We start from the raw sequence: 15,682 nt of genomic DNA, 5'->3' as shown, positions 1-15,682 counted from the left end.
CTTGGAATAAATAAACTGGTCCGTGACCATGGGCCAGAGCACGTCGTCTGCTAAGCTAAAGAAGTGGATTATTGAAATATTAGAATTTTAATGTGTGGACTCTGGTTACCCTTGAATTTTTTAATAGTCTCGTGGGCCACTGACCCCCCTCCGACTTAATTTTTGAACTGTACCAGGCAATTTTTAAACTCGTCATTTGCCCTGTGTTACCGCCTTATTTCCCACGCTGGCGCGAGTTGCATTGCGTTGTCGAGTGCGTGATGGAGCGGGCTATGCCTGGAGTCCCAACCCCCGTTACTTACTACCAAAATACCCACTAGCATAGCCCACTCGATCACGCTCTCTTTTCCCCAGCTACATATTTTGAAGAGGGCATTTTTTAGGCGTATTAACAATCTTGGATCACCTTTGTGGACTTTTAGGGTAGCCCTTATAAATTGAGTCGGCATTGCCCTGACTATATTGTGTTTATCAAACAGACGTTAGGTAATGCTACAAAAAAGTTCGAAATTGATAATCTCGGATCGTCTTTGAGAAGTTTTAAGGATATCCGAATTTCATATTGGGCTTATGAAAAGTTTGAGCTAAAGGTTAAACAGACATGAATCAGCGTTTTGAAAAATTGTGTTAAACTGTCAATTTGGTCCTATTTGTGGAATTTTTAGGGGAGCGTTTCAATAAAGGGTTGTAAAAAATTGTATTATGTTAATTACAATAAGAATACAAACTTTCAATGAGTTACGTTTTTATTTTTTGGAGTGTCATTATAAATAAATGACTGATTGAGCTAAAGTTACGGTCCCCTTTATATATGTTTCTGCTTAGTGTAGATTTTGAAAATATAAAACAGTTTCTTAACAATCTTAATTAAAATGAAGACTGAAGGTGCAGATATTAATCAAAAATGTCTTGATTAGAATCAAGTCCTAAAACGTATCGATAGGACTGAGGCTATCACTTGACTGAAGGACCAGATATTAATTTTTCTTTTAATTGAAACTTAAAGGCATGCGTAAGAAAAAACAACGTTCCATTACCGTTTTCCGATGAAATAAATTATTTTACTGGTAATCAATTTCAAAAATTTACTTATCTCGGGTTTTCGGGCACAATTCCAGTCCCCCAAAACATTTTATCATTACATTAATTACTTTTGAGAGATAACGTGTCAAAATAAGCTTTAAAACAATAAAAAACTGAATGAGCGGTCTGTTTAGCCATGAGCAAAACCTTCAAATCAGTGTTGCTAATGTTAGAAAGTGGATGTTCCCACTTCAATTTTAAAAATTTGCCGCATTTCCCACACCCCCTTTTTTACAGTCATATTTATCTGGACTATTTTATCATACTAAGTTTAATATGGAATATCACTCCGCATGGCTTTGACAATATGTACAAATGCTATAAAGCTTTAAAATTCTCAAAATAATGCTTTCTTTTTTTTCAGTGCCAAACTTAAAATCACCGAATTTATTTCAAAATGTCGCTTGAAATTATGAAACGGGATAAAATTTTGCAAAATGCACTAATTTTAACTGTGCAGTTAAAAATTAGTGCATTTTTGAAAATTTTGCACTATTAACCCTTGAACAGGAAAATTCCGACATTTGATTAATTTCGGAAAAATATTACTTTTTCCCCACAGAGCCTAAAACCAAACCTAAATCTCCCACGATGTGGGAAATTACCCACACATTGGCAACACTGCCTTAAAAACCTACAACAAGCACACTTTCGAGACATGTTCTGAACAAATTAGTGCTTAACCCGCTAATAGTACGACCACGGAGAATTGATGTAAACTGTAGTTGAAATATATTCATGTGCGACCTGCCGCACTGAATGGTCTCTAACCATTGTTTGAAACTAGAGAGAGAAATAGTGAGCAGTATTAATCATTCTTAGAATTCAGTTACGGATGGCAAAAAGGCACCTAGAGGACGAAGGTTTACAAACGACGATAAGCAAACCTGTCTTGCCTTATACTACCAGGGGCCGAGAGTTTATAGGGAACGAAGAAAAATTTCTTCCTGCCAGCCTTTCGCACTATGAGCTTGTGGTTGCAGAACGTCCCTAGTAGCCCAGGCTTGCAAAAAGGAGTGCTTGACATTTTGCGCCTAAAGTTGAACACTATGACAGAAGATGAGAAATCGACTGTTATCACTTTTGATGAGAAGGCCCTGAAAGAGTAAATTCAATATGATAGTGCTTCTGATCACGGAGTCTTTATCGTTATACGGAGGGGCAAAGCGGTAGCTTCCAGTGTACAAAATTACATCTCCCGGCACCGTCTCACTCAATCTGTGGGTGGGGAATGTGAGGAGGGGAAATTTGGGCTCTCAAGGCTATTCTGGTTGTTTTCGTTTCCGGTGAAAATGGCGACGCTCGCTCTCTCAGCTCAGTCATCACCTACTTAAATTTGAGATGAATTCCTAAGAATTAATTTATTTTTTTAGAGGATTACAAGCGCGAAACGATGGTTAAAAAGAAATGCGAGTATTCATTGTGTTGGAATAGGGAAAATTATGTCAAATCAAGGCCTAAGAGCGTAGATGTTAGCTATTTTCCGTTTCCGAGGCCTAGGCTTAATCTTGAAAAATGTAAAAGATGGAGTTCTGCTTGTGGACGTTTTGATGATCGGATTACTATTGAAAAAATTAAGAAATCCACGTATTATATTTGCTCTTCTCATTTTGTGGGGGGTCATGGACCAACAGACGAGAACCCTGATCCCTTACCTTTTGAAGAAACACCGGACTAATGGTGAGTTTTAAAGTTAAGTTTTTCAAATTGAAAATGCCGTAGCTAATTATTAATTTGAACATTAGTATCAGAATGCTGATATTTCTTCTGATGTGAGTGAAATTTCAACCCAAAACACCCAAGGCTTGGAATGTGAAATATCAAATGAAGACCAGATACCCACATTAAAAACATCGAAAGATTCTCAGACATTAATGCGCCTGTTATCAATAGAAACTCCTGAAATGCTAGCAATACCCAGTAAAACTAATGAAATATTGTTTATGGTATGTTATTGAACCTTTTAATTGTAAATGCACCTTTTTGGAATTTCACCATTAATATATTTAGAATGAAATTGCAACGAGTACTCCACTGAAACCAGGGCACGAGCCAAACTTTGTAAGCTCTGGGATAAATCCTATACCAGTGTCAGAAAAAGAAAAGTTGCTCAAATATTTTGATATATCTGATGCAAATTCAACTGAATTAAATTTTACTGAAGTAGAATCTGAAGTTTGCCTAGCAAACCAATCAGATCAAAGTAGCGAAACCATTTTTTATAGCCTTTTACCAAAAACGGGTACAACCTCAGAAGATTCCGTTTCTATTAACACAAGACAAATTGCTACAGAAGCTTTAAGTACTAATTTAGATGATACCATTATGGATGTATAATTTTCTGCCAAAAATCAAACTCTTGAAAATAACGCAACCTTCCAGCCTAGAGTTAATAATGAGAAAATATACACAGAACATTTAACAATATCTTTTCGAGATAATCCAATACCCAATGGCTGGTTAGTCACTACTTTGGATGATAGCGTTATGTTATCAAATTGGATTTAGAAAATAGCTTCGTTATCAAGACATTTACAATAAAAAACCAAAATGACAGAGGCATTTTTAAAATATATGGAAAAGACGTTTCTAAAATGCCCTTTGTAAGAGATTCATTACGCGATATCAAGAGCGTAACATCATTGTTTACCTTGATAGAAAATGTAGATTCCTGTACTTTATGTTGCGGAATTTTCAACGAGGAAATTGTAGATATGTTCGACAGCAAAGTCAAGTTGAAAGGGGTAAAGAATAATTTTACTAACGCAATCCATGCAAGTGACTGCCAAATTGTTTCACAAAAAGTGTTAAAAATTTTTTAAAAAAGTCCCGACACCCGTGATTTATGCGAAAACTGTTTCAAGTACAGGAGGTCACTGATAAAAGGTGTAATTAGAAGCAAAGAAGAGAATGGTGAAAGTCGAATTAGCTATATGCCGAGAGGACTACTAATAAAGAAGATAAAGCAACAAGCAGTAGTAAATTCGCATCTGAAGAAGAAGTCGAAACTTATGAAAGCCAGAATGAAAATTTAGCTTAGGAAATATGGAGAGAAACTTTAATCGGAAGACACGAATTTTTTGACATTTTTGCTTGACCAACAGAAAATAGTGCTACCCAAGAATTCTTTTCAGCGCTTATTCATTGAGCAACAATTATCAGCGCTTAAAGCCAAAAACAAGCGCATGCGCAGATGGCACCCAAAAGTGTTACAGTGGTGGTTCTATCGAAAGTCTCCTGCAACATACACATTTTTTCAATCTAGTGATGTCTTACAAACACCATCAAAGAGGACTTTGTATAACCACTCTAGCCACATAGGTTTGACTCCGGGCTTCAGCAACATGTCTTTTGAAAAAGCTAAAGACAAGCTCTATCAATTGTGCCCTCAAGAACATCAGAGATATGTTAGTTTGATTTTAGATGGAATGAAAAATAAGGAAGATATCATTTACAAAGCAAATACAGGGGAATTAGTTGGTTTCAGTAACCTTGATGATGTAGGAAATGAAATTCTAAGATTAAGACAATCGAATGATGGTGAAATGCCTGAAATCGCAACGCATGTGCTACAATTGATGATTAAAAGTGTAACTGGGAATTTTAAATTTCCATTAGCTTATTTCCCATGCAAGAATCTGGACAGTGATAATAATACTGCGATAATTTTAGAAGCGTGAAGTCGTTTAGAATACTATGGTATTCCAGTTATTGCTGTGATTGCTGATGGCGCTAGTAACAACAGAAAGGCATTTAAATATTTTGTTAAGGACGGATATAAATGGAAAAACATTTACGCGAACGATGAAGAGCGTTTTGTTTTTTTCATTTGCGATCCCCCTCACCTCATAAAGACCACAAGGAATGCCTTTGCTAATAGCAATTTTCATACCAAAACTAAACGACTTTTAAAGAATGGGCAAGAAATTTTATGGACGCACGTTTTAAACCTCTTTGAATTAGATTCACAGCGGCCACTTAGGCTAGTACCGAAATTAACGAGAGATCATCTATATTTGGATTCCTATTCAAGAGTGCGTGAGATTGGCTGCTCAAATCTTAAGTGGAACTGTTGCTAACGCCTTGGAGTTTGAAATTGGCGAAAGTGTCAGTGAAACAGTCAAATTTATTAGAATCATAAATCCATTTTTTTGACGTTATGAATACCAAAAATTTGGATGAGGGAAAGTTGAAACGAAATGCAAATTTGAATCCGTTTAAAGATCCAGGAGATACCAGATTATTAGTAAGATTAGCCGGTACATTTAGAATTTTTATAACTTGCCAAATGGACATTTTTAAATTTCATGTTTACAGTGGTTAGAAGAAACCTTCATTAAATACTTTGAGGAATGGCAAAATGAAGTGTCTTCCAAGGCAGATACTTTAACTGCTGCAGAACGTCAGAGAATGACTTTAAGTCGAGAAACTGTGGAAGGATTAATTATGACTGGTTTCTAATTAAAATAAGACAAATTATGATCTACTCCTGCATTATTAATTACAAAATATATTCCTCTCTTCAGCTCAATCCGTCCCAGGAGTCGTTCGATACCTATTATCAAAAGATGAGTCATTTGTTTTAACATACAACTTGAATCAAGACTGTCTAGAACAAGAATTTGGCAAGCACCGAGCATCTTGTGGAGGAAATACTAACCCCGATGTCCTACATTTCGGTCAAAATGTTGATAGATTTATACAATTAGAAAATGAAATTTTTGCCCCCATAAAGGGTAATGCTTCAATTTACCCACAAAGCTTTTAATTAAAATAAATAGCAATATTTCAAAACATGACTAAACCTTTTACTTAATTCAGAAAACTAAAGCAAGGTATTAAAGTACCATCACAGATATTTTGAATTAATCACATGTTCATTTAGTTTAGTAACATTCATTTTAAAATTATAAGATACCACATGCTTGTTTAATATAGTGTAACATGGCTGCCAGAATCTTTGGAGTTTCCACTCCTTGGTTCTGGCAGGGCATATCTAGCCTCCATGTTACAAGCCACTCCCCCTTCCACAGTTGTAATATAGACTAATTTAGAGTTTTGTTATCAGTTTTACTGTTGACGGTTGAAGAGACTAGTTCTCTCCTTTTTCTGAACTAGTCTTTTAAGACGGAGTTATTTTGTTACGGGATCGTTATTCCTTTGTTTTTCGTCAATAAACTAAAGAAGAATAGTCTTCTTATTTTATATTAATAAAGTAAGTTGTCTTCATTCTTTTTTATGGCCCTCGGGAGCTTTCTCCCTTAGTTAAATTATTCTACGGAGGGTTACATAAAATTGGCGCCCGAACAGGGACCCGACCGATACGACTAGGCCTTAAGCCTTGGTCAGTCCCGTATAAAAATTGTTTATCATTGTCGGTATATCAGCCCCTCACGTGGTGCTAAGCCTCGGCTTCCACAATGGTAAATCTTTAAAGATAATTGAATTATTTTAATCTAAACTAATCACAATTAAATTAATTAAATTAATAAAAATTAACATTATCTTTGTAAATAAAACTACTGAATTTAGATAGCTTACTTGTATATTTTTGTAGACTTAACTTGTCTGACATCCTTTGATTATCGTAAACTTAATTGAATTATTAACTTGATAACTAAATAATGGCTTACTCGGAGAACACTAAAACATGGAGGTCGCCTCGAACATCTGAGGATGAGGAGGAAGATTTAATATTAAAGAAAAGGGAAGAACAATCAAAAGAAGATCTGTTTACGTCTACGGAAGACAATGGCGACACGCTAGCACCGCCAGAGACAGAAAATCCTTTGGAGGATTTCAACCGGATTCTTCGAATTGAGGATGAGAAAGACGAAGAGGATTCAGATACACGAAAGAGGACAGCCGCCTCTTCAGAATCGGAATTCTCCTCTTACCAACTATGCCCTCAAAATAGTATTTCTGCCCCTAAGGGAAGTTCAACTCCCTCAAATTTCCCTCCTCAATCTGGGATTAATTCCCTTGTTCCTCCTAAATCAGAGTCCACAAATGTTAAGCCTAAAGTTGGTTTTGCTAATACACTAGTAACACTACCTAATCCAAGAGCTAGAACTATCGGAACCCAAATTTCTCCGTCTCGAAGAATCCCTCAATTGGGACCAGACACTCCCGAAGAGGAATTAAAAGCCTTTATATTACCCTTACTCCAAACATTGGCAGATAATTCTACCCAAAATGTAGCAATACATAAAGCTATAGCTACTAGTTTGGATAAATTAGTTAGGGACCTACCTACGTTAATAAATAGAAGTTCAACTCCTCAGACGGGAAAAGTCCCTATTGAACCGCCAGAAAGGTTAGCCTTCATGGGATCGTCTAGCGATAATGCCACAGAGTTTTTAGCCGCTTTTGAGGAATATGCAAAATTTCACAAGCTTTCAAATGAAGAAAGGTTAGCTGCATTGCCTCTCCTTTTACGGGGGCATGCCTTGTATTGGTATAGGGATTTAGTCCGTCAATATGACAAAATGTGTAGTTTAAAACCTTTCCATCCTCATTTAGCTTGGAAGATGTTTAAGAGACACTTTAAAGTTCAGTTTAGAGACTCCGAAGCTGTCTCTAAGCTTAAGATAGAGATAAACCATAGAAGTCAGAAAGATAAGGAGTCGGTAGAGGATTTCTTTGGGGAAGTTATGAAGTTGAATTTAGGGATGACCCATCCTCTTTCCGAAAAGGAGTTAGTTCCGATAATTAAAAGCAATTTGAAAGATGAACTTAGAACTCCCCTCCTTTTCTTACAATTTACCACTATGGAACAGTTAAGGAATTCCTGTAAAACCATAGAAAAGGATATTGAAGTTAGGAAAAGGAATGCTGAGAAAAGGGAAAAGAAGAAATCTCCCCCTAAACCTAAGGTTAAAGCTGAGTCTTCTTGCCCAGCTAATAAGGGCTCTGCCCATAGTCAGTGTTCCCCGGGCATTGTCAAAGCCCTTGTCCTACTTCTCCTAAATGGGAATACCCCTTGAAACCCTTAGACTCTAGATCGCAAGCTAGAGATCAAAACACTTCAAATAGAGGTCAACGATCTTATAATAGATATTATAACCAGAGATCGAAGTCCCCTGGTCGTCAACTGGCCTTGTCTTTCCCATCTACTCGTTCTATCACTTGTTTTAGTTGTCAGGAACCAGGTCATCTTGCACCCGATTGTCCAAAGAAAAAGATGATCCAGTCGGGGGAAGCCCAGACGGGAGAGGCCCCTCGTGGTCCCTCTCCCGGTGCCCAATAAATTCCCCTAACAAGAAGCGTGTCGCGTTCCCCCTGCGGATCGAATCCGTCAGGAAGGGTTCAGTTTATAAAAGGGTTACTATCCCCGTTACTTTTAAACACGCGACAGTTCACGCTAAATTAGATAGCGGGGCCGATGCCACTTTTGTTAGTCTAGATCAGTGGCAGAAAATCTGTAAACATAGAAATTCTTCAGAATTACCTGAAGATGAACAACTAGATTGTGTAGTTTGGGCGACGGCCGTTATACGTTTACAAAAGGTTCTCACGAACTTGAGTTTACTCTTAAGTCAAATGAAAGCGAGAAACAATTTAAATTTAAATTCTACATAGTTCCTTCCCTCAATAGTGACTTTATACTAGGTCAAGATTTTCTTGAGGTAAATAGGGTCAAATTAGATTTTGAATCATCTCAATGCTTAGTGGGTAACTTAAGGATCCCTTTTTCAATACCATCAGTAGTGTTCGTACGGGGTAAAAATTTTATCGGGGTCGGGGTCGGGGGCAGGTTATCCCCGAAAAAAACAAGTCGGGGTCGGGGTTGGGGTAAGACATCGCATGCTGAAAATTTTTGGAAAAATGATAAAAAATCGTTTGGAAAGAAGCTTTATTAATATACAAATTCGAACTCTGTCTCAGAGAGACTCATCACTCATATTATCCGTCCGACTCTTAGCTAGTAGGCAAGAAACTGTAAAAAAGCCCAATAAATTCCGACTTTCCGAGCTACGCAGCTACGATTCCCACGAAAGACCACTGCCATTACAAAAGACGCCGATCCACGAGAGGGAGGATGGTGAACTTTGGAATTTTGGTGACTGTTTTTACTGTATTTTTTTAGTTGTTAGTTACCCCCTTGCCCTTTTTTTCATAAAGGAGAAGCGGAGCACTTATTTGAGACGAATGAGATGATTGTTTTTGGCGCAGGACAAAAAATTATTTGCTAAAAATAACCTAACCAAAATCTAACCCCGAAAAAAACCCCGCCTTCATTTTTCATGTTAGGTACCGGGGTCGGGGTCGGGGGAAAAAGTCGGGGATCCCCGGTTTTCGGGCTCGGGGTCCCCGTACGAACACTAGTGTCAAGCCCTTGCCCTGGGAACGGCCTCATAAAATTTGGTAGCAATTGAAATGCTTCATCACCAAGCAAAACGTGAGGAACTTTAGTATCGCTGTTTGGAAGGTAGCCGTCTTCTGTAAAGTCCACTTTTCCAATTTGAACATCTTGACCAAATTTTGAGGTGTTAAAAATTCCCTCATCGGAATGCGACCCGTAAGCCCCTACATCCTCAGTTAAAAACCGATAGTTGGCATCCACCACAGCCATTAAGACGATAGAGATAAAGCCCTATAAAATAATAAATATGCCTAACCACAATCTAATCCAATTATATCAAATCTAAACATTACATTATAGTTGTGATAAAGTGTGCCACTTTTTGCCGGTTGTTGAACAGCAACATGTTTTCCATCGACAGCCCCGCAGCACATGGGAAAGTTCCAAGAGGACTCAAAACTCCGAGCAACCTTTTTCCACTTCTCAACTGTGGGTGTAGGCATGTAAAGTGGCTGAAGGACATCCCACAAAACTTGACACGTTTCTTTGACAATGTTGTGACAAGTAGTGACGCCTAGGCGAAATCCATAGGCAATGCTTTGCAAACTCTCAACAGTTGCGAGAAACCTTTAGTAAAACCATAGATAGTTGAGAAACAAGTACGAAAAGTTGGGAAACCCAACGTATTACTTCTCCGTGTCGAGATGACTATCACTACCCCCTTAAACAACATAAATATGCATCTATCGCTTTTTATTGCTTTGCAATCGCAGGAAGTTTATATTAAAATAGTAAATTGTTCAAACGTTTTCAATATCTCTAAATTGCTGTGGAAACTACACTCTCGCTATACTCAATTTTCTTGGTTTGCCAATATGATTGGTAACATTTGTCCATTTGCTAATATTGACAATTAAATTGAAGCGTATCCCTCTTACCCGATTTTTTTAAAATTTTGGTATATATATTGAAATCGTTTCCCTTATAATAGTAAGGAAAAAGCGCATTTGCAAAAACCTTTGGTGGCAATGATTTAATCTCTCTCTTTGCACGAAATTTACTATTTCTCGTAACCCTAGCTGATCGCCGCGTATATCCTAAAACCAAACGATGATAATGGAGTGAAGCCAATGATACTAATTGGTCTCTTTGTGGAATAGACGGAAGACCAGTGGATGGTGGTGTTAGAAGCCAGTGCAGACTGGTGTCAATGTGGGATTGACAAAGAACAGAAGATGGTGGTGTTGGAAGCCAGAAAAGTACCAGACTGGTGTTCATGTGGAATAGACGGAAGACCAGTGGATGGTGGTGTTAGAAGCCAGTGTAAGTGCAAACGGGTGTCAATGTGGGATTGACAAAGAACAGAAGATGGTGGTGTTGGAAGCCAGAAAAGTACCAGACTGCTGTTCATGTGGGTTGGACGAAGACCAAACATGGTGGTGTGAGAACTCAAGTATAGAGTAGCCAACGGAGAGAAATACAATTTTCCAAATTTCTGTGAACTGTCAATGCGGTCCGGAAATTGGGAACACGTTTGCTCCGATGCGCAAACTACGAACGCGGTCACGTGGGTCTAACAAAGGACATACTGACACACCCACAGACACGGCCATTACAGAACCTCTCCTGGACTACGTTACACGGAGAGGTAAAGATACAAATATCATGTTATAACATAAGTACCTCATTGTGACAGCTAAGCGATGAGCTGTAGATAGAAAGCCTCGCTGATGTGTACTTTTGCAAACAGTTTGAAACTAAGCTTAGTAACTGTTCAATTTTCTCGTGACATCCTTGTAAAATTTCCAAACTTTAAAGGGTCATGTTTCTTCATGCAAACCATCTATAAGGTTAAAATAATAATTTTATTTAACATTGCTCCTTTATTTGTGTTTTAACATATCATGGAGAATTCTTACCATTGTTTCGAAGTATCCCTCTTTTTTTTCTATTCATCAAAATTGAGTGAACCCACCATCTTTTCTGTATGTGTATTTTCTTTTATTTCTCAAATACAGCCAGTTCAAAATAAATCTCTTTCTCAAAAGAAGATCCCTTCTCGACTTCGCCATGTTTGTTTATAAACAAATCCGTGGACTCGGGAAAGACAAAGCCGACAAAAACAATCTCATGCTTCTATGAAAATAAATAGGCTAGAGAGGAAAGAGAACGCTTGCGCGACATCTTTCGAGAACGCATTTTTTATTTTACCCGCGCGTTTTAAAACTCGCGAAGCGTGAGCATTTTCGAATTTTCAAGCTTCTATGAAAACGAGCCTTAAGATCAGCCACAGTTATTTCTAAAACAGGCAAATCTGGTCTGAGTTTTTGACGCAACCTGTTGTACTCCGTAATTGCAAGTCCGTCTGTAATTTAATTTTATTCCGGTCTAATCGCAAGAGATGGAAACCGGCCAAGGAAGTGACTCTCGATAACGCAACGTAAGCCATGCCTGCTTTTGTTTTTAAGCTTATTATCTCACATTTCGCTACCGAATTTAGGTTGACCACAATGTATCTTCAGAAGATTAAGATGCCGGTGATTATTCAGATGATTAAGATGGTGGATAACCTATGTCAAAATGTCTGAGAAGAGAGGTTACGTCCGATGACGAAAAATACACCGAAAAGTCAGAACAGAAAAATATGCCAACCGTTTAGACAAAGGAACTGTCAACGAAGAAATAAAAATTTCCAAACTAAGAAAAATTAATTTGGTAAGAGAATTATACAAAAGAGTATTACTGTTGCTTGTGCCAAAAACCACACAAAAAAAGCGCGCGTCACTCACCTGAAAGATCTGTGTCATAACTTCTTTGCTTCGAAAATAAATCGCAGGAAGAGAAACAATTAATGATAAAGCTTTTAAAGGAGGGATTTTTTTCATAACACTGACGTAATTAACAAAGGGTGTTGAGGATTGTTCGTTTTGAAAAGTTCAGTTGCGAAGATAGTAAAATCTTCAAATTTGACCTTACCCTGCTTGTCTTGGATTCGTGACTAAAAATTCACTGTGGCCTAATGTGTTCTGTAAATAAAATCAAAAATCAGACCGTACATTCGAATGCTCAAAATGGAGTCAAAAGCTCTTTTATTTACATATGTCAAAAGAATTACCCAGTCTCCCAGAACCTTGTATGAAAGAAATTGTAGCAAAAACTACAAATGGTGATAAAATATTAGTTGCCAAAAAAGCATAATATCAGACTTTGTTAATTTAAATTAGAACTGTTCCCTAGTAGCCAAATGCAATCGGCCCAACAGTTACGAATATGCTATTGGCCAATGGTGTTGGCAAACCATCAATTGAACAGTCGAAATGTCCTACTTGGCCAATAGCTGTTTTTGGAGTTGGGCAGATGATACAAGTTTCAAGGAAACCAGCATTTGGCCAATTGCTGTTTTTGGAGTTGGGCAGGAGAAAAGTTATTCAGAGAAACCAGCATTTGGCCAAAAGCGGTTTCTTCAGTTGGGCAGGAGATACATTTTTCATGGAAACCAGAATTTGGCCAATATCTGGTATTTTTGATGGAATGGAAAGGATAGCGTCTCTTAAACCATGTGATGGCCTTCATATTTTTTTACATCATAAGTTGAGTATTGCCAATAGTAAAACCACCACATCCCCAACACTAACCCCTCCTCTCTTTCTCCCGGCAATAAATCCCCCCCGATCAATCCCCCTCCCCCAAACTTTTTATGGTCAGCTAACTGCGATAGGTATAATAAAGTAACAAGTTAGGATGCAGTTTTTTACTAAAGAATTTCATTTCATTCTAGTCAACTTGACAATTGTCCTTTTTCTTTTTCCTTTCTTCTCTCCCACCTTCTCTATCACCAGCGTATCTGAGCCATTTCTTGATAACAGCTTCGATGTCATAAATACGCGATCCCTTAATGTTACATTGAACTGCATCTGTTAATATTAAAAAAAAATGAAATTTGACTTTGATCATGAGTTAATCATACACGAGCTAGTGCTCTGATCAATATTTTGAGCTCAATTAATTCATCTGAACTAATAATGGGATAAGAAAATTAAAATCTATGGAAAATAGATTTTAATATAATTCTATGGCAATATTACTTACCAGTAATGATTTCTTTCATTTTCAATCCTTGAAAAGCTTGTTTTCCATTCATACCAATCCAATTAAACTGCAATATTAATCCATGAGAAAACACTCTTTTTAAAATGCTTCTGCAAGTATCTCCAACTCTTTTTCCTCCAACAGCAGCTAATTTGTTCACCTTTAAAGACAATTAAGACGACAAGTTTGTTAACTATAAATAACTTATTTTGGGAAACTTACAATCCTCCTCCTGATTTCTTCATTTTCTACAAGATTTTCCAAATATTGTAAATCCTCCAAAGTAGCCAAAGGTAGATTTGGTAAGGGACCGTCCATAAACTACGTCACGCGAAAAAAAGCATTTTTTGACCCCCCCGTCACCCCAGATCACGTTTCGTCACGCTTTTCTCAGACCCCTCCCCTAAAAACCACGTCACATTTCTTTAACCCCCCCCCCCTCCGCACTATGATTTGTCTTAATGTACAAATTTAATTTGACTAATTTTTTGAGTGATATGCCGCCCTCTCAGAAATATTTTGCTCGGCTGAAAATTCATGTTCTCTTCCGTTTTAAGCTTTTTCCCTCTGATTGACCTTTAGAATTTTAATGTCTGGATGTGTTTTATATAAGATTCAAAAAAGTTCCATAAAGTTTAGTTAAAGGGGCACACTTTTTAGGTTTCGACACTGTCACCGAAAACAGACTAATCGAGCTTGAGATTTAGAAAATTTGCCAAAGAAACGAAACCATTTCAATCGGTAGGGGGATTTGATTCATCCTCACAAATAATAGGGGCGAATAAACAGAGACATAAGAGAGTTTACGCTGTTTATTTTAAATGCGCTATTTAAATTGGCTATATAAAGGTGTAAATAGTAGATAATTGCTTAAATTTTCTACTATTTAAGCGATGATGGAATAACAATTTTGGTAAATTATTGTAACGGTGGTCTGTGGAATGTTGTCTTTCTTCTTCTATAACATAAGAGAGCCAATCGGCCTCTTACTGACTTCGTAACAAAATCAATGCTAAATGTGACGTCACGCATCGAAGAACCCCTCCCTCCCCCTTGTCACGGACCGTCACAAATTTAGAAACCCCCTCCCCCCATAACAGTGTGACGTAGTTTATGGACGGTCCCTAAACCTTCAACTTCGCAGTCCTTTGAAGTGTTACGAGCCAGTTCCTGCTGTGTATTAATTATTCTGTATAGCTTCATATTTATGTCTGAGAGCATCAAAAACACAGATTTTTCGAATTTAGATCTGTTATTTTCTGAAAATTCAACAGTTAATCATTCTAAATCAATAATTTATACTTTCATCTTGGTTATTTGATAATTCAAATCAATACCATTAACAATGCTGCAATTATTTGTAGAGGCTTGATTATAACCATCACTTCGAGGTCCTACAATATTTTATCAAATGAATTAAAGCAGTTTTAATAACAGTTAGCGAAAAATGGATTGTACCATGTGGCCTGCTATTTTTCCAGGCAGAAACCCCTTGCGAAGCTCCACTCAAGATTTCAGTATTAGAAGCCAAAGAAGCTAGCAATAAAATTCATAAACCAGTGAATTTAGTGAAATTGAATCGTGAAATAACTATTATAACTTACAAGATCGGAAATCTTCGGAGAAATAATCCCAAATTGGTCCTGAAAAGAAATTTCCGGATATTAAAATTTGATTTTAATTTATATATTAAATGATATAGTTTACCATCCAGGTAGTTTACTTCGTTCCTAAATGCGGACTCACACCGCTGGGAATTTGGGTGTAAGGTTTCGGATCTTTTGAATTTGCTAGTAGAGGCTTCGGATGAGTGGTAGGAGCTTGGACCAGGATTTCCCTTCTGAATTTTTGACTTTGGTAACTGGGGCTGTGAATTGGAAGTTATTTCATTCGTTTGTTTTTGGAATGATGGGGAATTTTGGCACATTCTTCTTGCTTTATCTAATAATCCTGGAGAGTTCTGACTAGAAAATCTAGATCATTATTATTTGTACGCGCTTTTTCTTCAGCTTCTTCAGCTCCCATATGACTAGCTGAGGTTTCCAAATTTTCAACACTCTTATTTGGATTTGTAACTGATGATAAAGTGGTTTTAGCACCCGTTTCACATGAAGGTTTTGTCTTCCATGGTTTACTTAAACTTGATTTGTCTATGTCCATTATCGTTTCACTAACTACAGTTTTCAAGTTAGTTGTGCTAACTTA

At 37.3% G+C, this 15,682-nt stretch overlaps 1 protein-coding gene across 1 annotated transcript; it reads right to left on the bottom strand.

Annotated features, from left to right (window-relative positions):
- Positions 1-13,162: 13,162 nt before the first annotated feature.
- On the bottom strand, positions 13,163-15,404 carry LOC149695164 (uncharacterized). Its single transcript, XM_089867487.1, has 8 exons — positions 15,185-15,404; positions 15,082-15,120; positions 14,936-15,013; positions 14,815-14,871; positions 14,597-14,736; positions 13,700-13,798; positions 13,478-13,637; positions 13,163-13,302 (listed from the first exon to the last, which is right to left on the bottom strand). Exons 1-8 carry the CDS (start codon positions 15,402-15,404, stop codon positions 13,163-13,165), a joined length of 933 nt encoding a protein of 310 aa, XP_089723613.1.
- Between the last annotated feature and the right edge of the window lie 278 nt (positions 15,405-15,682).

This window comes from Phalangium opilio, unplaced genomic scaffold, assembly GCF_054372755.1.
Source record: "Phalangium opilio isolate 3A_F unplaced genomic scaffold, DU_Popi_V2 ptg000022l_1, whole genome shotgun sequence".
Classification (NCBI taxonomy): domain Eukaryota; kingdom Metazoa; phylum Arthropoda; class Arachnida; order Opiliones; family Phalangiidae; genus Phalangium; species Phalangium opilio.
The sequence above is the reverse complement of the archived record's forward strand: the minus strand, read 5'-3'. Positions and strand labels throughout refer to the sequence as shown.